At 38.2% G+C, this 23611-nt stretch overlaps 1 protein-coding gene across 3 annotated transcripts; it reads right to left on the bottom strand.

The window, feature by feature from the left end:
- Positions 1–1281: 1281 nt before the first annotated feature.
- Positions 1282–22237, bottom strand: NBN (nibrin). 3 transcript variants are annotated; one of them, XM_071737910.1, is made up of 16 exons: positions 22041–22237; positions 20333–20466; positions 19126–19259; positions 17704–17863; positions 16607–16710; positions 15436–15553; positions 14999–15189; positions 13816–13916; positions 12440–12581; positions 11736–11999; positions 10995–11466; positions 9342–9413; positions 7878–8033; positions 6753–6866; positions 5719–5768; positions 1282–1403 (listed from the first exon to the last, which is right to left on the bottom strand). In XM_071737910.1, exons 1-16 carry the CDS (start codon positions 22069–22071, stop codon positions 1373–1375), a joined length of 2274 nt encoding a protein of 757 aa, XP_071594011.1. In that variant the 5' UTR covers positions 22072–22237; the 3' UTR covers positions 1282–1372. The 3 variants fall into 3 exon arrangements, with proteins under 3 accessions (XP_071594011.1, XP_071594012.1, XP_071594013.1); XM_071737911.1 differs by having other exon boundaries at positions 10998–11466; positions 22041–22231; XM_071737912.1 differs by lacking the exons at positions 1282–1403; positions 5719–5768; positions 6753–6866 and having other exon boundaries at positions 7890–8028; positions 22041–22231.
- Positions 22238–23611: the final 1374 nt, after the last annotated feature.

Here is a 23611-nt window from a genome sequence, read left to right on the forward strand (position 1 = left end):
CTACTCTCCATCTGTATTTGATGGCTTCATACTGCTGAGCAATAGTCTGGAAGGCTTTTCTCACTGCTTCCAGAAGAAAACTTCAGATTCCAAATTTTCAGATCATTAAGATGAGCTCTCCTAACCCCAAACCAGGTAACTGTTGCATAGTTTTTACTGCCAACAGAGATGATGGAATTATGTTGAAGGGCACCTTTTTTTACACAGTGACTGAAAAAAAGCAAGGCTATGGATAACACAAGGGCTTCTCTGCAACACCCCCATCTGGGGCTTTCTTGTTTTTCTGTTTTTATCTTTCAGGGCAATTTCTCCCACCTTACAACCAGTTTTCATTTTTAAGCCTTACTTTTGGGGTGGTTTTGGTTCCCTCCCATGCCCAAGAAATGACTTCTAGAAACTATCAAATTCAATCTTGTCCCCCTCTAACTAGAATCTCATTGTAAATAAAAAAATTACAGATATGAAACATCTTTATAACAGAATTTATACTTCTGAGGAATGCACACAAACTTTTACAATCTGATGGTTCTCATCATGCAGCTTATGGGTTTTCCTTATATATCTTTTCTTCTTAAACAGCCCTTTTCAAACATAGCTCTGTCCTATATGCAAAGGAAAGGAAATTTGCAGAGAAAGAAGCTGCCTCTCTCTCCCTTCCTAAGAGAGCAAAATTAAACTGTTGCTGCTGCAAAAGTCTTGGCATCTTTTCCTGAGTTTGTAAGAGTGTTTATAGTATAACTGTAGGCTGCTTAAACAAATCCTGAAGATTTGAAGACATAATAGTGCAAAAATAATTGAATTTTAGAATCTAAACATTTGTTTCAAGTCTGCCATCAGACAAAACTGGTTGCTGGCTACAAATAATTGGATGTCACCAACTTCAAAACCAGAAAGAAGCTTGACCTTTTCAATATTAAATACTTCTTGTTCACTTAGACAAAAAGTTTGGTCTTACTTATTTATGAAGCCTTCAAAAACCTACACCTCAAGAAAAAAATTGACAATATAAAAAACTCTTAATTAACAAAGCCTTTCTGAAATAACAAAAAGCCTGATGCAAACTTCCTTTTTTCTCCACAACAGCACTGACCAGTGACCTAAAATGAAACCCAACGTATTTATGGTATTTTACAGAGCATTACTGTGAAGCAAATTATGTTTGGGTCTTGAAAAGGTGCAATCCATAATTACCAAACAGGGGAAGAAATGTTTCTTTTTCTTTAATGAAAGTAAGACTTAAAAACAAGTCTTACAATAACAGATTGCTCAAATGGTCACATGTAGGTGCATGTTACACACTTTAATCAGCAAATCTAAGAAACAGCAGCTTTTGCTAGACTACCATTGAAAATCTGTAAGTTCAGGTCACAGTTTATCTTCTTCTTTTCACATTAGGATCATACCTGCAGCAAAAAAGAAAATTTAAGTAAAACTTAACAATATTCAAAATTAACAATGTGATGCAAATAGTTTTATTATACATTCCTAGCAAGCAACTGGGCAGAGCTCAGCCCTTTCCCCGCCTGCAGTTTGTGATTAACTCCTGGTGCTACAATTTAAGGGATGCATAAGCTAAAACCTGGGCATGAACTAGAGCTCACCATTTTCACTGACTTCCTAGCTACTTAAAAACTTCAAATCTGATACATGAGCAAGCTTCTCCAGGCCTTTAATGTATCATGTTAGGTCTCTCCCAAACAAAACCAAAAACAGATGAACAAAAAAGGCTGCAACTCATTCAGACAAAACCCTTCTGGCTGCTTCCTATTCCCACAGAAAACACTTCCTTGCCTTACGTTCCCCCTTTACTTAGCTCCCAGTAATTTTCAGTATTTTACATCTGCCTTCTGGATATAAAATAACAGCATGGTTTGGACTGGGAGGCACCTTAAAGATCACCAGTTCCAACCTCTCTGGCATGGACAGGGACACCTCCCACCAGACCAGGTTGCTCAAAGCCCCATCCAACCTGGCCTTAAACACTTCCAGAGAGGGGGCAGCCACAACTTCCCTGGGAAACCTGTGCCACTGTCTCACCACTCACAGTAAAGATTTTTTTCCTAATGTCTAGCCAAAATCTACCCTTTTTTAGTTTGAAACTGTTCCCCATCGTCCTATTACTACACACTCTTGCAAGAAGCCCCTCCTCAGCTGTCTTGTAGGCCCCTTTCAGGTACCGGGATGCCTTTCTCCACAGGAGAATTGCTTCAGCCCTCTGATAATCTTTGTGGCTCTCCTCTGGACTCACTCCAGCAGCTCCATGTCCTTGTGCTGGGGGCTCCAGAACTGGACACAGTACTCCAGGTGGGGTCTCACAAGAGAGGAGCAGAGGGGGAATAACCTGCTGGCCACACTTCTTTTGATGTAGCCCAGATATGGTTGGCTTTCTTAGCTGCAAGCACACATTGCCAGCTCATGCTGATCTTCTCATCAACATCCACCCCATGTCCTTTTCCTTCGGGCTGTTCTCAATCCATTCCTCTACCCAGCCTGTACTTGTGCTTGGGATTGCCACAACCCAGGGTTCAGGAACTTGCATTTGTCCTTGTTGAACTTCATGCAGTTTTACCTCTCAACTCTGTAAATGTCCCTCTGAATGGCACCCTTTACCTCCTGCATGGTGACCCCACCACACAGATGGGTGTCATCATCAAAACTTGCTGAGGGTGCTCTCAATTCCACTGCCTATGTTGCCAACAAAGATGTTAAATGGCACTGGTCCCAGTGCTGACTCCTGAGGAAGGTCACTCATCTCCATTTGGACATGAAGAAGACATTGACCTCAACTCTTTGCATGCAGCCATCCAACCATTTCCTTATCTACCAAATGGTCCATCTGTCAAATCCATCTCTCTCCATTTAGACAGGAGGAGGATGCTTTGCAGGACAGTGCCAAATGCTTTGCACCAGTCCAGGTAGATGATATCGTCTGCTCTTCCCTTATCCACCAATGCTGTAACCTCATCACAGAAGTCCACCTAATCTGTCAGGCATTATTTATAGATCCCTACGTCTTCCTTTTTAAACTTTTTCTAAAGATTGGGCTTATGTTTCCCTTTTCCAGCCAGTGGGAACTTAACCAGACTGCCAAATACACGAAGCAGTTAAAAGATATACCAAATCATTACCTGATTTACTGAAATATCCTTATACTGACACAGCTTGACATTGCTACCCCTTTGCCTTCTCTTTCTCTCCATTTGTGTTTCATCTCCCATAATTCTGTGTCACTTCTCTGAAATTCTGATGTGTTTTGTATTCATGCATTAATAACTTATGGACACAACTGAATGATCAGGCAGTTTTATTTCCACTAATTCTGCTCTCATTCATCAAGACTTTATTTGCTTAGGCAGGAAAATGTGACAACTTGTGAGCCAAATTACATCACCACATAGCTAGAAAGGCATTAGAAGTCATTGCTGTTGCTACACAATTGGGACTTCAGGCAAAAATGAAATGTGTACCCTTTGAAAGAAATGTTCTATTATCAACTGCTAATAGTGCAAACTCTTTCTGAAGTACTCTTAGTGCATATGAACATATGTATCATGTTTCCTTGCTACTGTTTTGGACTAAAACATCCTTTTTCACCATACAAATTTTTCTACCTAAATGTTGTACCTTAGTGTTAGCCAAATGCATGGTAGCTGAGAAGTCAAAAAGCTTGTTTCTTCACATAATAACTATGAAAATAAGTCTTTCCTAAAGAAAATGAGATCCTTACTTTAAATCTCAAAGGATTTTTTGGAATTTACTGCTACAGCATTGCAACACATGAGCTGTAACACTCAATTATGTCCGGAAACCCAAATCCTTTTTTGGGGGTGGGAGGAAGGACAGGGATCAAAGATAGGCAGACAGGAGAAGGGGATGATGCATGACAAAAACCTGCCAACAAAACACCAAAACAGCTTCAACCCTGTTTGTTACTGTCTATAAGAGGCCCATGGAGATGACTGAAAGTCATGAACATCTTTTTATGTAATCTCCCCCACCTGACCTCCAGCCATTTTCCCTATTAAATGAAGCCTGGATGATGTTTTCCAGACAGAAAGAAATCAAACAACATTATCAGAAAAAGCAAACTGTACAGTGCCTGTGGCCTGAAATGGTTCCACTGATTCCACTACTGTGAGTGAATGCACAAAGAAACAAAAGACCTTGCTGGGAGCAGGGAGTGAAGGATACAAAGGGCCAGCACTGAACATAACCCCTTTATCTCCAGTCCTACAGACAGTCTGACATGCCTTCCCTTCCTCCTCTGCCTCAGTTTGCACTCAGCAGCAGCTCAGGGCACAGCTTTTCTTTCAAGCTATTTACCTTGGTGTACTCCAGGATGCTTTCTAATGGCATCTGCAAATGCAATTTTCATGGGAAATTGCAGCTCTTAATATTATGTCAAGTAGTTTTACTCAGGATTATGGACCAAATTAGAAGTAAGTTACAAACCACTGAACATCAAATTGTGTGGTTTTAATATTTTTGACTGTGGAAACTTCTGTAAGTGCAACCATGCAAAACAAATTGGAGGTAAAAACTTTTCTAAGCATGAATAGATAATTTGCATATAAGTTTCCACTACTGTGTTTTAGAAGGCTAAAATTAATCAAGATTATTTTGAACCAGTTAATATTACAGGACAGCAATCAAACCTGCACCATGTTTTGATAAGTGTCTTCAGAACTGACATGTACTTGAAGGCTGTACCCAGTTTTTACATCTGCAGAAATTGGCAGACTTGGTTTAGTATTGTTTTTTAACTGGAAAGTTAAATTAAGTAATTAAATTAGTAATACAGTAACAGGATAGGAAATTAAATGTATAGGATGATTCTCTTGAGATGAGAGATCAAGAAAAGCAATAGACATCTGAAGTGAGACTTACTGAAAGAAAACTGCTGAAAGGGACTGTATTTTACAGGCAAATATAATGAGTTATGGTAAAAAGCAATTGCAAACAGCCAAGGTGAACCAGCCAAAGAAATCACTTGAACTCCACTGACATAACCACTGATTAAGACAGAATGAGTGACTCTACTATACTGCCAGGAGAATAGAATGTTTGGTGTAAAAAGGCCTCTTCTTCTCAGTCTGAAAACTGGAAAGATGGTAAGGCATCCAGGAAGATTGTTAACAAGTAAAAAAAGGCAGGAGATCTTTTCATTATGATTTGGTTTGAAAGCAGCGTAAAGTCTCAAAGATTAGGTACACAATTAAGGACATTATTTTTTTGTTTGTTTTTTAATTTTTGATTTACATTCTGGGAATCCTTACTTCATAGACCAAAAAGATGGCAAGCAGTCCTGTCAATCACCTTTTCACAGAACTAGTATTCTGTTGTTTTAGCTCCCTCAAGTGACTGTACAGGGACAGACAAGTGCTGTGGCCAGAATTAAAAAAAATGAAAAAATTGAATGAAAAAAGACTCTCATCATTTCTTCTTGGGAGTTCAAGTGATTCACTTAATTGTAAGATCAAAACAGCAACATTATTTGAGAATGTTCTTAATAAAAAATTGTAGCAAGTCTGAATTAAATTGAAAGTTTAAAGCATAAAAAAAAACTTCAGAATAGTTGATGTGTCATTTGGGGTGTATTCCACACATGGAATTTTGAAAAGAATACTCAAGGAAGTCTTTTACAAAACTGAAATTTGTTCAAAAAAAGGATGTGGTGCAAAAAAACACATTTTGTAAGTATAAACATAAGGCTCTTACCTGAAGAGATCATCAGCAAGTGATTCTTCTCTTGCATGGCGATTCTGCTCCTGAGAAAATAAGTTTATACAACATTTGATGTAAAGGATGAAGCTAATAAACAATCTAGAAGACCAATATAATCCTGCATTAACATAGTTTTTTTCCTGAAGAAGAAAGCTTTTTCCAAGTACTCCACTGAGTGCATATTCACCTTAGATAACGTATTTCACTCCTCAAGTTTGACTATTGCTCCCAACTAACGGAATAAATTAGTTTGTGCAAGGTACCACTTTCTACTAGAAATAATTTTGTCTTTAAACACCATTAAAGAAATGTAAAGAGAATTTTAGTGAGCATTATCTAAACAGGAGGATTAAAGAAATAAGAGATCAAAAGTGTTGTAGTAATCTTGAAGGATCTTGACCAGAATGTGGAAAGTGAGTATGACACACCAGTGAATATTTTTAAAGAAACTGCCAGAAAATTAAAGTGCAACAGGACTGTATGACAAAATACAGTATTTTTTAGAACTTTATATAAGGTGAAGACTTTTATAATAAAAAACCCACTAGTTTTGTTCTTACTCTCTTTAGTAAACTCCAACAAAATTTGACTCATGTGTTTTCTGTTTTAAGTGTAGAATACCAATTGTACTGTATAGCAACTGGAACACATCTAACTACATAAAAGTTCTTCCCAGCTCCTCTTCATATTTTTAAAAGTAACAAGTTTCTATAATGCTTATTTTGCTTATGAAAAAAAAAAAACCCAAACATTCTCTTTTAGGTTAGGATTTGGTTTTCATATTTCTGATTATATGAACGTTGCATATAGAATGAAACAAAATAATCAGCCAAAAATGAGCTTTACCACTGACCTATTACTTTCAGTAACTTTTCCACTATGGATGTTCTATGAACATGAGTGACAGCTAACAGAGATTTTATTTTAAACCAAATAAATCTGAAGCATTTAGGTAATGACCACTGGTTGGTATGACCATTTATGTAAGTCAAGTTTTGTTTGATCAACTTTAATAAACAATTCCATACCTCCATTTCTTGCCTTAACCAGTCTTCTAGCTCTGAATTCTTTTTAGCATGGTGAGCAATCAAATCTGATCCTCCAATAATGCATGGAAGTTGTCCAGCCCCTGGATAAGCTACCTGTCAGACAATAAATCCTTCTAATTACAATACAAGGCAAGTACACTGCAAGTAAAGGCTTTGTTTTAACAAATTCAGAAGTTATGTTCAGGTATAACAGAAGAAAACTGGTCTTTCTTTCTCTGAATAAAATTTATCAGAGACTACATTTTAAAGATACTGAACTGAAAAAAAGCATTTACAGAAAGCTGTTAACTCCCTCCTTTTACAAAAATAAAAAACCATAGCTGACTCATTACACATGCTGAATAAATAGGACAGTAAGTTAAATGGGTTTTGAAAACATTATAACCTGATTTTTACTGAGATTCTATTCTATCAACAGAATGCATAAGAAACTAATACAATGGCAGAACAGATAATATTATCAGAAACTTAAAATGTTATCTAAATATGACAGCATAATCCTGGAAAGCTGTAAGTTACATTATATTACTCACATTCTCTATATAATATTTTACTGAAATGCATTACTAGTAATCTTATACCATATATATTAAAAAATATTTTTACTATTAGCTGAAATGGTCTTTTTACATTGAACACTAAGAATCTTCTTGGAATTATCTTCTGAACCCAAGCAAGCAATAATCTTACTTTCAAGATACTGGATTTAGTTCTACTTAGAAACCAAAGATTTGTTAAGATAAAATGCAAGATTCTGAATCAGCCTGTTTTCTATATAAGTCTTTGGACAAGTCAAATTGCTATCTGTTGGAGGCAAAACCAGAAGTTATGGTAGGCATCACTTAACAACTTATTCCAAGCAACAGCTTAGAACAGAGTTCAAGTAGGTAAACCCTCTAGCATGAGTTAAGCCTTTTTCAGCCTGGTAATTCAATCAATTAGCAAAATATTTGTTAATAGTATAATACATACTTAAATTGTTTCTTTCTGTAGTTACTATCAATTTAAAATAAATCTTTCATAAGATATTTCTACAACCTTAAAGAATACTTTTTATTATTTTGATACACTGCCATCTTGTGACCATTTCAAATACACACTAACCTTTTGGAACATTTTGAAATTTTTCTTCCCCTTGTAGCTGGTATTTTCTGTAAATTCACTGTTCTGCCTTGGATGGCTGACAACCAGTGATCTAAACTCAGTCAACAGAAGTCTGCTAGGAAGATTGCTGGAGTCATCTTGAAGTTTATTGCTGTTCTTATGTGGGAAGAAAAAGGAAGCAACAATTCAAATGTATAGAGAGACACACAGCATACCTGACAGCATAAGCTTCAGAGAAATTATCACGAGCACAACTGAAGCAAAAGTTAGGATTCCAAAAGGTTGAGGAGAGAGAAGCAGTAGCAATGCTGGAAGGCAGGAAGATAGATGTACTTCTTGGCCTCCTTATATGTTACCAATAGAAGTGGAAGTTCAGCTAATTTATTAATCTCATATTTACATCTGTTGGAAAAACAGGATCTTTAAGAACTGCAGTAATTAAGTCAGCGTAACTCATTTTCACTAGGATTTTATTTCAAAATAAGCTTCAAGTAAGAAAACAAAAGGTATTATCTAAATACTGCATCTTTCCTCCCCTCCACCTTGTTTCTTACCTGAACTAATTTCACTAGGAATGCTTACTCTAACAGAAACTCCAGCAGACTTCAAGGAAGACAAAGTTGAACATCTTCAGCTCAACTCTAGCCTGCACATTTACCATTCAGGCCAACTTTAGGGCTGTAAACTTCATCTTCTGATCAATGAAACAACTTTTTCTTACACATGAGCATCCTAGTTTTGCTACAAAATCAATTTTCTGTTTAGGGAAGCTGCAATTTTTGAGAAGACTGCAGCACATGATTCTGAGAGAACACAGTTGCTAAGACACTTGGTTTTAGCTTGTGGCCATCCACAGGATGTGGGTTTCCACAGTGGTGAGGGTCCTTTGCAGTTCTGAGCTAGCCAGGTGCTAGGAGCAATGAAACCCAGGACAGCTGACTCAAGCTGGCCAACAAAAGTACTCCATACCATAAGCATCACTCTTCACTATGAACTGGGAAGTTTGCTAGGGATGTGGCTCTTCCTCAATGGATGCTGCCCCTGGAGGGTCTCCTCTGTCATTCTGCTCCTCAAGGCCTTCTCTTCTCTTTGCTGTGACCATGATGCTCTCACAGGAGCTGTGGTGCTTGCAGTTTTCAGCATCTGGCATCAGAGCTGTGTTTGTTATGATGTTGTAGGGCTAATAGAATCACATGAGGTTTCTATAGTTTCGGTCATCTTAAGTATCCACCCAAGTGCCATTACAAAAGTGTGCAGATAAACTCCAGTTCTGCCTTTTCACAGCCAGTAAGTAGAACTGCACTACTCAAATTTACCTATTATCATCTTAAAGAGTACAATATTCAAAACCTCCTTTACTTGGAAATAGGGTCTGCAAATACTATGTTCTTAAAAGCAAAATTCTGATTCAATTTCTTAATGCTTCCCCAAGTTTGCTATTCAAACTTAAAATTAACTTCTTACCAAGACTGGAGATTCTTGCTTGATCTCTCTCTTCCTTTCTGAAGTTTGAACAGATTCAAGTTCCTCTTCACTCTATTTAATTAAAAATTATTTAAACTGTAACACTGAAATTAAATGCAAATATAATTAGAGGAAATTATTTTCTGTTCTTTACAGTGGAACAAGTATTTAAAAATCAGTAAAAGTATTTAGACAGAAAAGAAACTGCACTGGGCTTTTAAATTCATATGACTTTGTATCAGTAGCAAGTTTTGCTCCTGTCTTCAAAGTCCTGCCAGAGTCTGGAAAATACTGTAAAAACTTTTGAAACTGAAAATGCTATTTTTTATAATCAGAAGTTATGTGCACAGGTACACAGAAAGGACATTTTGTTACTAAGACAGGGAAGTATTCTGCAGGTTGCTTTTCTCCTAAACTTTAAAACCAAATTTACCTTTCATAAATTATTTTCAGTGACTGAAAAAAAAGAAATATTTAAAAAATCAGGTGAGTTTTATGCACCCTGTAGTCAGTTACTCACATTCTGTCTTGCTAGATACACAATGTGCATCTCAACTTAAAAGTATAGGTAACAAATATGCCTGTGGAGCTTTATAATGAAGACTCCCTTGTATTCTACTGGAAATATAATTTACCTGAATAAAATAGTGTCACAGTTTAAGAGTGGCCTGGCAATTAAACAAATATAGGTGCACTCTATTAACCCTCTCCCTTCCCCTACATGAAAGGAGAGAGAATAAGGGAGAGAGACTTACAGGTTAAAAACTGAGCTACAGAGATTTCATAAAACAGTAGTGATGACAAGGGAAATAATGAATTATGTACAAATTTATACAAATGTGATCTAACCATGAGATGTGGGGAAATTTCTGCTCAGCCCCCTCCTCCTACTCTCTCCCCTCCCCACCCCCAACCCCCTTTCCCTATTCAGCCTTTTTGCCTTTGGTTTTTTTTCCCTTCTTAAATATGTTTCTCACAGAGGCCCACCCAGCTTCCCTAATGGGCTCAGCCATGGCCAAGCCAGGAGAACTTCCAGCAACTTCTCACAAGAGCCACCCCTGTTTATCTCCCACCCCCAGCTACCAAAACCCCGACACACTAACCCCAAATAGGTCACTATTAAACTATTAAGAGACTTTTTGTCAGCAAAAATCTTTAAGTGCACATCTGATAAAATAACAGTTTTGCTGTGGTTTTCAATAGACAAGGTCAGCTAAGGGTTTCTTCAGAGAACTTGTTACATAAAGATAATACAATTGGGAATTACTTTAGTAAAAAGATCAACATAATTAACACAGCACACAGTATCAGAAGGTTACTCTTAGACCAAGGATAGGTATATTCTGCTGTTCTATCTGTAGTACTTTAAGCAAAAAGAGAGGAAAGCTTTTAGATTGCAAGCAGCTTTCAATTCACAAAGAAACAATGTCCTGAAGAAGGAACAAAAATTAGAGAGGTATAACACTACGATGTTACCTGTAGTAGGTACATCATGTCAAATTTTAGTTCAGAGTGATTTAAGAGGTTTAGGCAAACACACTTTACAAAGCCACTTCAGGTATGCAGGCAGCCTCATCCTTAAAGAAGCTATGTGTGTCCTTTTAACACAGTTATCCATTTCATATCAGGCACCCGAGAAAGAATGTAACTTACCACCATTTTATTCTCCTCTCTCTGCTTTACATTTACTTCTTGAACTCTGCTTCCTTTGGCTTCCAAACATCTTTTTTTTCGTGTATTTCCTTGACCTTCCTGGTCATGATCTGTCATTTGATCTTCCCAGTCTAGGTCTCTGCTTCCAAACACAATTTCTAGTGCCTCTGTATCTTCAGATAAGTCATCAAACTCTTTTCTCTTCTTTGATGCATGCGTTTCACTAGAAATAATTTTAGTGTCTTTTCTATGACTTGCTAGTTTGCCACATTCCCTTGTAAACTCTGTACCTGAATCTTCTAATGGAGAATTTGAGTTTGGGTCTGGGACATTATTTTCCTTTTGATGCTGTTCTGCTCCAGTGTTCCACAGTGATGAAGCTGTGGGTTCAGTGCATTTGGAAACAGGCAATGACCTTTTCTCCAGTTTTGCTACTTTTGGTACAGATGTTTCCTCTTCTCCAGTTCTTTCCCTTAGCCAGAAAGTAATTACAAAAGAAAAAAATTACAAAAGTATTTTTGAATAGGACTAGCTGCACCCACAAAATAAAAGCTTCCTGGGGTTTAGTAACTGCATTCTGAAATTTGAATGTAAGTACCCTTGAGAAAAAGTTTGCCATTCTAGGAAGATGAACTAAAAATTACCTTTTTAAGTATGATTTGAATTAAATGTACAACTATTTTCCAGAAACAGTACCATCACAACAATTAGAAAAGTAATGTCAAGAATATTTTGATGTACCTTTTTCTGGCTACCTGGAAGTAATTTGTAATTGAGTTGGACTGGTGACGTGAGGAGGTTTCACTAGGCCTCACAGCTTCTGAAAATTTGGATGGTGAGACAGGATGACTTTTTTGACTTAACCCAGGTGTTCTGTTTATTCTAGATACTGATGTCCCTGCATTTACACTGCCACTTGTGCTAGGGTTTTTCTTCAGGGCAGTTGTATCCTCGAGAGCCACTTTCCCTCTTCTGTCCATCTGAGGAGTATTCTCTATCTCCATACTACATGAAAGAGAAAAAAAAAATTAAGTGAAGACACAAAGTTACCACAGACATACACTGCAGAATATCACGTTTTTAAAAAAGCTGTACCTGTACTTTGAAGATACTTACAAGCAATGTAGATGTACAAAAACAAATCACAAAATCCACCATAACTATGTTTTGGTAATTGTGAAATAGCTTAAAAATTTTTAAAAGTTAAGACGGTCAATTCAGATATGCAGTATCTACATTTGTATCTTAACTGAATCCTGTGATGTTTTCTGTTAACCTGCCACTCAAGAAGAGAACTTCTCTCACTGCAGACAAATGACAACATTTCAATGACTGCCATTTCAAACACTGCATATCTTTGTCCATGAAAATGATACAGTTCCTCTGCAATATAATTGCTTTATTTGTAAATATTAGCTTAGAAACTAAGTCCATGAATACTTTACCATGTCTGCTCTCCTATTTCTGCATCAGCTACATAGGCTGTGCTGTCATCTGCATCAGCTGGCATTATGGTTTCATCCATACCAAAACTCTGAGAAATTGCTCGCCCTAAAGCAGCTGGTGCAGGAGTACTTTTAGTTGGAGCTGCAACATTAAGATGGAGAAGAAGAGGTTAATAAAAAAAAAATAATAATGTGTGTCTTTTTGCATATATTCTCACCCAACAGTAATTAATTGGATGAGCTTATTGTAAAATGATCTTAATTTAATGTTAATAAAAAATATAGGCAGACTTATTAGAAAAAAGGGGTTCTAAAAGACCACATTCTGGGATCCAGTTTTTAGCTAAATACTCCACTGAATCTTAACTCATGGAATTCTGCTGATGGAATTTAATATGGACATAATGTAATTAATAAACTATGCAATATGCAAACCTATCAGAGCACATATTTATGGCTTTGTGATGATCTCTAACATGGGATTATTATGTTTGGGATTATTTCCATTAACAAAAAAACAATATTTGCTATAAAAAAAAACTTAGAATACACATTTTCTGTAGCAAATTTCTCATAATCCCCACTGTCAGGGGATTGCCTCAAAACAGTGTTTGCTGTTCCCTACTTAGTTGTTTTTCTGTAAAACAGAAAGAAGACCACATGCATCTTTTTATACTGTCCACCCTTTCACTTGTCTTCATAGTCTTCTATATATAGTCTTCTCCAAGTCAAAGGATACTAATATCTATTTTTTTATAACTCCTGAACAACAGCATTTGTTCCCTCTTAGCATGTAAACTGTCCTTTTATGCAACTCATTAAAAATATCTGATTATAATCCAATTGAATAGTTCAAAATGGAAACAAGAATCAGTCTTTCTGATATATTCAGAAATCTACAGGGTTAATATCTTTAAATTTAATCTGAAAATCAATTTATTTTGTATAGTTTTCTAAACTAACTGGATAGACAACTAATCATATATAAATTATTCAGACAAGAATACTAGTCAGGCAAAATATTTTTCAGAGATCTGCCACTACCACATAGCTTTCTCTCTTCAAAATACATTTTTTAGTAAGTAGAGACAAGCGAGTTATTATTAGCAGGCAGCTGAACTTCCCTTGATCAAATTCTTTTTTTCACAAAATAAAACCAAGCCTTTAGAATTGATATAATTATTAAATTGTATTTTTCAATGCAGTTTATTGCAAGACAATTAAAAAACAATTACCTCTTCAGACTTGCATACAGTCTAATTCTGTTTTAGTGGTCTTGCAACACAAAACATAAGAACATTAGCCCTTGATTTCCCTGTACAAAAAGAAATGCTGCTGCTTTAATGTTAATTTCTTGCTACCCTTCTTCCAATTACCTTTGCTGCCAGGCTGATTTTGAGGGTTGCAGTATTTTTCTGTAGACATGAAGATAACTGCCAATCCAATTTCTGCCTCAGGAATAGCCCTGAGATCCTTGCTGTTAATATACAAATAAAATTAAGACACACAGAAAAATAAATGTTCCTCAATTCAGATTCCAAGATGAATAGCCAAAGGGGCACAAACATGACGAAGTACAAACTGTTCCATTTACCCTTTCAAAAACTACAATTTTCACAACAAAGTAAATCAGTTTGATTATCCATCATTATACCCCATCCCATAGGTATGAACTTCCACATTTCCTGCTGCTATGGCTGCTGCTGAATCCCTGTAATCTGGCCAATGCATCTCTCTCCACCTGATTTCTGGGCACTTCACCAACTGTGCTCTGCTTCTGATTAAAAAATGTGTTTGATTGGAAAAATGACTTTAAAATATTCAAGCACTTCCTACAAGTTAGTTAGGCACACAGACACACACACCTCTTCTGTCCCACAGAAATGAGAAGAGATCAAGTAGAGTTTTCTCTATTTAGCAGTAAGATTCAGAGGAATAAGGTTTAGGTGTCAGGTTGAGGGTTGGGATTTTTTTTCTTTCACTGTTTTAATTAAATGGCATAATGAAAATCCTAACATATATAAAACACACAGTGTCCTCTCAAACAAAAACTACCAAAAGCTGATTAAACAGAAGCTTCTCTTCAAAAAATTGTGTGCAAATAGTAGGACAGCGATGAACTGTATGACCTCTAAGTGCCTTTCACCTTGAAATAAGTACATATATTTCTTGAAAAATCATAGATTAATCATTTCCCATTCTTAGAATGTATTAATTTTTAATGTCTTTTAAATAGAAGAAAAAACACTTGCTGTCTGTAATTTCAAAACAGCATCATTACGATGAATTATTGTAGAATTGCTGGATCCTCCAAAAAAGAAAAAAAAAACCAAAACCAAACACAAAACCAAGTAAAAAACTCACCAAATCCTGATAGAACTGCCAAGTCCTTTCTTTCCTGCTTCTTGAAATTCTAGTTACTAAATGCCTTCAAGTGGTGAAGAAAATGCCCTCCATATAAGCATCTTAATGCTTAAATATTTACACAAATACCATGACTAAAATCACTGCAGAAATCCTGCAGTTACCCTACTGCTGTACAAGAGAACAACACAGCACCTTTGCAAGATGGTCAGAATGGAATCAGCCCAGTTTCTCACAGAGTCACATCCTGGTATTTGAAAGTTTGTCAAGCCCACATCAACAACACAAACTTCAGGAGAAACTAACAAAGATGTTTCTTTTTTGCCTTCTGTCATCAACTTTGCTTCCCCTCCTCCAAGAACAACTGCTGGACCCAGTTTCTTGTGCTAGTAGATAATGACAATTAAAAAAAAAAATTAAAAAAAGAATCTTAAAATATAGCCAGTTTATTAGTATCAACATAATGAACTATCAGCATTAATACTTATCACTGGTACACCAACACATGTTTCCTGTTTGTTCCCCTTTGTTGAAAAATATAAATGCACAGAAATCCTTCTTTACTGATGAACCCAGAATGATACTCTGCTTAGCTACCTCTGCAATATTTTTGCAATTTAAAGCCTGATTACCTGCTTGGCAGTTAGAAATACAAAAGTTTTCCCACTGAATATCTTTTTCCTCTCATGATGCTCAGATAAATCCAGCTTTTCAGTGCAAATGGAAGGCTCATCAACTGGAGGATAAAAGCTACAAGAACAGAAAATAGAAGCTACAAAATTCAGATTCACCAGTCAGTGAATTCACCAGTCAGTCATACAAAAAAAAAACACAAAAAAACCCAACCAAACATAAAATTCAAACAAACCAGAATTGTCCCTTTTCAAGGTAAAAACAGTAGCAACACAGGCTCAGATGACATTCTCACATACAATAATGGGGCTAATTTACACTTTTCTTCAGACAAAATAACCAAAAGTGATATTCTGCAGTACTTATTTATTACACAGTAAAAATTCCCTTTTCAAGTTCATTTTACCATGGAAACAATGAGAATTTTATTTGCATACAGTGGAAGCTAATACACATTAGTCTCACAGAATCACAGAAAGTTAGGGGTTGGAAGAGACCTCAGAAGAGGAGGGTTTTGAGTGTCTCCAGGGAAGGACACTCCACAACCTCCCTGGGCAGCCTGTTCCAGTGCTCTGTCACCCTGACAATAATTGCACCATTGGTGTATTCTTTACAGCCAGGGTGTGTGTGGAAGCTTTACTCATATTCAAAAGCTCCCCTCTCCTAATTTCACAGTACAGAAGCTAAATACACTCATTATATCTCTTAAAAGATAATTAAAAACCCCTGCTGTCTCAGGGAACACAACTAGCTGTCAGGCTAACTCTTTTCCAACTAAAGTTTACAGTAAACTCAGTAATTGCATACTGAGAAAATATGTCTACATAATGAAATAAGCTTGACAATTTCTTTTACAAAAATATAATTCTATTTTAATTTATCATCTCCCAGAAGATTTCAAATGTTGTCTCACACTTGTCAACAAATCCAGTTCCTATTTAGACCTAGCAGCATCTCCTAGCATATAGTCAATTCCAAAAGCTCATTTTATAGCTCTAGGGGTGAGGGAAACAAAATTGTATGAATAATAAAGTGTGTTATATTAAGCATTCTTCCACAAATAAAGTTCTAGAAATCTCATTCTGTCAAATAAGATCAGATAAATTCGTAGTCATGGGGTATTTTAACTCTTAAAAATTTAATTCTGTGAATCTAAAATGTGATGCCTACCTTTTATGATTTGGCAACTGTTGCCTGGATTGAATAGCTTTGGTTAATTCAACAAAAAACTCTGGTTTTATAATTGGTCGACCACAAATCAAAGCACATATAGTCTGAAAAGACAGAAAAGCTACACTTAATGGGTGGCAAAAGTTTACCAGTGTCATGATTTTAACCTGTCAGGGTTAAAAAAATGAGCAGCTGACTCACTCTCATCTGCACCCCAGGGAATGGGGTAGAGAATAGGAAAAGTAAAAGCAAAGACACTTGTTGACATAAAAACAATTTAATAATTGGGAAAAAAGCAGTAATCCTACAAACAATACAATATACAAACAAATGATGCACAGTCCAACCATTCACCACTCACTGATCAATGCCCATCCCATCCCTGGCTAACAATTCTGGAGGAGAGAAAAATCCCAGAACTGTAATCTGGGAACAGAGAAAGACTTTCCAGCCAGTAAGTTATCTACATACAGAGCATGATGTTACATGATTTGGAATACTTCATTGGCCAGTTCAGACCCATTGCTCTAGCTCCACTCCCAGCTTCCTGTGCATCCATGCACTAGGAAAACCTGGGAAGTTGAAAAGTCCTTGATTCCTTAGCAAGAGCTAAAAACATCAATGTACTATCAACACTCTTCATACCAAATCCCACACTAAATTCAAAACATGGTGCCATTCTAGTTGCTTAGAAGAAAATTACCTCTGTCCCAGACAAAACCAGGACAAGATGAAATTTGACTCAACTGATATTAGCTTTTTAAGATTTTTGGATGTGGAAACACAAACAAGAAGTACAGTATTGAATCTTGCTAATGAAAAATAGGATAGCTTTGCTTCTAACAGCCAACCTTTAACTGTCTTGACCAAAGTTATGAAAATGTATGAGGTAAATGATTCAAATTAGTAAGTCTCAAAATTGGCTCTTTTCATTCTCTTTCCCTCCAACCTCCTATTATCACCACGTCTAAACTTGGAAAAGGGAAGACTTGACTTCATAGCTTTATAGACGAAAATTTTGAGCAGATCTAGAATTGAATTTGCATTTGTAGGAAAGCTGCAAAGGAATGCCATCAATATGAAAAAGTTCAACATACCTTAACAGTAACTTTTACTGATACCATTACAAGGTGAGTACACTCTTCTGTCCATTCATTCACTACAAGGCCTCCAAGCTGCTGGATGGATTGATTTAAAGCAGTTTTCTGAGCTACGTCTAAACATGAGGAGCAGACAACCAAAGGTTCATACTCTACTCTGCAAAGCACAAGTAAAAGAGAATTTATTTCAGCCAATTACTACAATGAACAGAGCTGACTTAACTATGTTTCTGTCTCAAAGAAATGCGAAGGAAAAAAGAGACTCACAATTTTACTCAGACCAAAATAAACATTTTCCGAGCAAAGTGAACATTGATGTTTTTTATTCATAAAGTATAACATTTTGACTTGATGTTTCTAAGGACTTTTGGGTCTTTCACAGGCATCACACAGCATTAGTGCTTCAAAAATACTGCAGGGTCAGTAAATATCTGAAGAAATTGAGTGTGGGCTTTCAAAGGCAAAAGTATGCTCAACATAACTGTTCACAGATTAGTATTCTAAAAAATATAAGTGTTGTAGAATGCAAGTTCAAGTAATTTTTTCCTAACATTGCTGTTACCTTGGACCATATTTTTCCATATGAAATTATAGTATATCAAATTCTGCTATTTCACTTGTTTTAGTCTGCTAAGGAGAAAGAAATGTAGACAGTTTTTCTGGTACCACAGTCACGATGTATCTGCTCTTGTCTTACAATTCCTTTACCACATTTCAGGTATGCTTATCTAAAATATGAAGTATCATTTACTGTAATAAGTGGAAGGGAATGCCATGTTTTCTATCAAGTAACTCCAGCAGCAGTGACAAAATTGAGTCAAATTTTAAGAGACAAAGCCAACTTCTGGTTGCTTTAATGGTCATGAGAATTTGTTCTATTTACTTGTCACTTCAAGCAGTGCTTCAAACAAATAGCACTGGCTAACATGCTAAATTTGAAAAATCAGGAAGGTGGGTTCACTAAAGAGAACACACCACAGCAACATACATTCAGTGCCTAATGCTGCACAATGCCTTTTCCAGCTACCTCAGTTCTTTTCTCCTTACACTGCTACAGCTACCAAAGGCTCACACAAGCTCTTTCCCAACCCTATACTTTCCTCCCATCTTTACTGCAATTTATATTTTAGGATTTTGTTCTTCACCTAAGATAGCCTGACAACTCTCTCTGTGCATGATACGTCATCTTCTAAAATACCAGTGCTTCGATGTGGACAACTTTAATTTCTTAGTGTCAAAATAAATGATTTATAAAAATATGTAATGGAAAACTATTACCGAAGCAGATACACTCCTCATCTCCTATGCTTTCTAAAAACTCAAAATTGCAGTATGCCTTGCTGAGCTGTATGATATTCTAAAATACTGTTGTAAAAAACTGCAGTTTTCTGCTTGGTATTTCACAATTAAAGCACTTACCTAAACTTGCTCTCAAAGACTCCAAAGTTGATTCTGTCACCAGACTGCAAAGACACTGAAGTGCCATCAAGTTTTGATCCATTAACAAAGGTACCATACTTAGATGTATCTCTTACTGTTAATACAGGGACGGTCTGAAAACAAACATAAATAAGCCATTATGGTTTATCAGAATGCGAGTTCACTACCATTACTGACTACCATTATGGATCAAAGAAGGAGATAAATAAGAAAAAGCCCATAAAACACCATCCTAAACAAAGACTGGGCAATGAGGCTGGCTACAGGCAATTATTTATCTTTAGGTTTTCATTGTGCAGGGATGAAAGAAATCATTTTTAGCTTCAGAACTTTCGAAGCTAAACTTCTCACACTCAGTCTTTCTGGAGGCTGTGAAAGACATTCACTGCCCCAAAGCCTCTGCTAATGAAAATTAGCAAGGCTCAGAGTTTTCCTGTGGATGCAACCTTGGCACAGGTACCCAGGTCACCTCCTCTGTTCCTTCCACAAGCTCCAGAGCATGGTGGCAACAATGTGCCTCTAGAATAGACACTGCCACATTTCCCAAATAGCTTGTAAGCCAATGAGAACACTGACACAGCCTTTTTTAATGATTTGGTTTTCCCCTCAGTTTTATGCTATCTGCAGTATTAAAAGGACAAATACATATTATATATATTTAATTTCAGGCATATATATATATGGCTAAATAAATGAAATTTCTGCTGACTGGCTTTGAAATGTCTGTAAACATTTCAACACACAAGTGACAGTAAATTGCTGCATGCTAATTCTCCTTGGGATGTTTTCATTTTCAGCTCCCCAAGCAAATATAGAATTAAGGGTGTGGAACTTACAAAGTCTGACTGCAGACAACTGAGGCACGTTTCAGAAATGAGAACTAAAACTTGTCCATGTAATGACACTTAACTGTGTAATATTCCTGCTATGATTGCTTTAAGAGAAATTTCTAATGAATTTTCACTGTGTGATAAAAAGGAACTTGGACCAGCAGGATTATGCTGCTAAATTTTGCGACACAGGCAAGCAACCCTGAGGAAAAAAACTCCAGTCAAGATTAAGAAAAAGCAGGTGATCAATGGTTTGACAGAAAACAGAGGAAAATAGATATGGTCATGGCAGACTGAATTATCCACACATATCAGTTTATGCATACTGATAATTCAATAAAATTCTGGATACTTACAGTGGTTGTTTCAGGACAACTTACTATCAGGACAGCATGACTTCGACTAATGGACTGATCATCCTGAATTAAAATTGCTGAGTTTTTGCGACCAACAACATACTCTGTACCACTCAGAAGCCGGTATGGCTCTCCTGAAAAAAACAAAACCAAAACCAAACCAAAGACATAAAACTATCAGCTTGCAAAAAGCTCCAAAATACTCAATGCACTTAGAAAAATTCAAGTTTGAAGTGGGACTGAAATTCAACTTTGTCATGCATATTTATTAGACTGACTAGAATTCTGCATTTAGTTTATAGAGAAAATCTTTCTTCCCCTTTCCCACTTTTTATGATAAACAAAGCAATTACAAAGCAAAACAAAGCAAAGTGCTAGCATTTCTTTTCAGGGACATAGTATTTTTACTAATGCTTTGCTTCTCAACTTTCCTCTTATAATACTTGCTGAAGATTGTTACATACAGAAAAATATTTACAACATAAGATGGTTTTCTAAAACACTGGTTCTAAGGGTACATAATTTATTTACGTAACTTCTTAGCAGGTTCAGAGCAAAACATCCTCCTCATGAATGTGGGAGGATTCACAATGTAATGAAACTGATACTAAGTTCAGTCTCTGACCTATGCTTTAGCTCATTCTTAATATCCATGATCTAGAGTGTATTGGTGGCTTTTCAGTTGATGTCTTGACTACATCCAAAGGGTGTGTTACCTACTGGTTAACAGAACCAGAAATGTTTCTTGACAGAAATGCATCAATAATTACATTTTAAATACTCATTCTCAACACTGGGCAGAATACTTTTCACAATACCAGTGCTTTGGCTCTTGCTACAGAGATTTCCTGGCAGGAAGACATCACTCAGTCCATTTCAATAGAATCAGGTACTGCTGTCACTACGTAATTGAACATCCAAAATTCACTCCTAATGCATCAAGAAATAAAGAGCAGACTCAGCTGCGATAGGAATTATTGTCATATAGAAAACATCTTGAGTCAAGAAGAACAGTGGATATGATCCGATATATGATACCAGTTATCAAAGTTATCAACCTGCCAAAGCTCCTATGGATAAGCAAACTGGTGAAAGTACAGTGGTAATTCAGTATCAAAACTCTGCATCCAAGTAACAACGTGATGTTGAGTTCAACACTTGGTCCTAATTTATATTTTAATATAAAATTTCTGAATTTTTTTCTGAGAGATTCCCGAGGCTACTTCTGCCTCAGCGCTCAAGTCTCCAGCTCCGCGGAAGCGGCTCCCTGTGGGCGGCTTCACCGCCTGCCTGCGCACCGCTCCGCACCCCCCCCCCCAGGGGTTCATAAAGAGAAAAGCCCCACATTATGTTAGACAGCAGCTGCGGTACGAAGTGCTCGAGGGAAAAATGGAGCCTCAGCCCCGGACGAGCTCCCAGAGCGACGAGGACTTGTCTCATCTTGCCCACACCGGGCCAAGGCAGCTTCGCCCGGGGAGTACGCACGGAGAATACCGCCTGGAGAGCCCCGCTCCCGCCGCCGACACCCTCGGCGTGCGGGGGTACAGCCGGACCGGCAACTTTCGGCCTCTCGGACCCCGCCGCGACTCGAGCCCGAAGCCGGGCGCCAGCCCCGGGGCTCCGCGCAGGCGCAGGCCGGGGCGAAGAAGGGCTCGCGGTGACCAGGCCCAGCCCCCCCCGAGCGGCGGTGGGGTTTGCGCTCCCTCACCTTCTCCTGAGGCGGGCACCAGCTTCCACATCCTGGAGGGCGGCGAGGGGCACCTCAGTGGGGCTCCTCACAGCGTTCCCCGGAGAGCCGGGGCCAGGCCGGGATGAGAAACCCCCTCGCTGGCTCTCCCGCTGCTGCTGCCGCCGCCGCCCCCCCGCCCTCCATACCCGGGCCAGGCCCGCGCCCGCGCCCACGCCCACGCCCAGGCCCAGGCCGCGCCGTGCGAGGGAAGGGCCGGGAGCGCCGCCTGCCGGTCACGGGGAGGCCTTGCAGCCGGTCCCAGCGCGCATCTGCAGCGGGGAGATTCGAGGCCTGCCCGGCCTCGGCGCCCCCCATGGGGTCGGGGAGAGGAGGGACCGCCGCTCCTGAACCTGCCCTCCGCCCGGGACAGCGTTGCAGCGCACTCGAAGCTGTCCCTCCAAGGCCCGTGACAGCTCAGGCCGGGACTGAGAGCCCCAGGCCAGGCAGAGGCGGGGCTGCTGGGCCCTGGGGGCAGGGTGCGGGTGGAGGCCCCAAGTAAAGCAGAGCAGGGACAGTGGGTCCCGAAGAGGCCCCTCCAGCTCAACAGCTGTGTCCTTCTACCCTGACCTTCACAGCGGGATAATATCCCTTGCATTGCACGGAGAATAGGAAATGTTACACAGATTCATGTCTTTAGCTTTTTGATAAAAAGAAAGAAACTTATGCCCAGGAGTTTAAAGGCCATTGGGAAGGTTACCAAGGACTTGCCACACTCTTACACTGAGTGCTCTGAAAAGGAGCCACAGAGGACAGCTGTGGGGAAGCCCCAAATGTTCGACTCCAGTCACAAACTTTGGAAGTATAGCTCGAAATACCCATTTCTCCTTGTGCTACAGCTCACAGGGAGCAGGGGCATCAAATTCCTGATATCCATGATCACATTGACTTGTGGAAAACGACTCTACAACTTGGAAAGCTATAGAGAGGGGTATGTTTATTCAGCGCTGGGCGCAAGAGGAGGTAGTGCACCGATCTCGCAATTAGGCTTTTGTCATTTATACTGTAGTTTTACATATTCATTAGATTTCGCAATACGCCGATACATCTGCATCGCCTACTCCCGCTTCGTATTAAAATTAGTCCCAGGAGGTAATTTTCATAATCTCCTCCTTCCTGCCCTTGCGTAGTGTCTCCTGGTGGTAATCGTGGGTATGAAGTAAAAATGAAGCAAAGCTCCTTCTCTGGGTAAACTTTTTCACTTCTTGTTCTCTGGGAATGCGTATTTCTTCAGTCTTCAGACAAGCCGACAAGACGTTTTACTTATCTAAAGGCTGCTATAGATAAGTAGCACATATATTTCCCTTACAAGGTGATGACTACCTAAACAATTTCTTAGCTTCTATTAAACAAGTACTCTGTGTGAGCTTCTATCAGGTCAGTGTGACCCCTATACCACTTAAATCAGCATCCACCTGCAGTTGGAATGTAATTTTCCTGGTGGGCAATGGGCTTTCTTCTCAAGTCATGAATAGTGGTAACTGCTTGCCCTTTATCTTTGTAAAATCAGTGAAAGCTTTTGTAGATACCTCCACTGTCAATTAAAAAGTTTT

Source organism: Heliangelus exortis, chromosome 2 (genome assembly GCF_036169615.1).
Source record: "Heliangelus exortis chromosome 2, bHelExo1.hap1, whole genome shotgun sequence".
NCBI lineage: Eukaryota > Metazoa > Chordata > Aves > Apodiformes > Trochilidae > Heliangelus > Heliangelus exortis.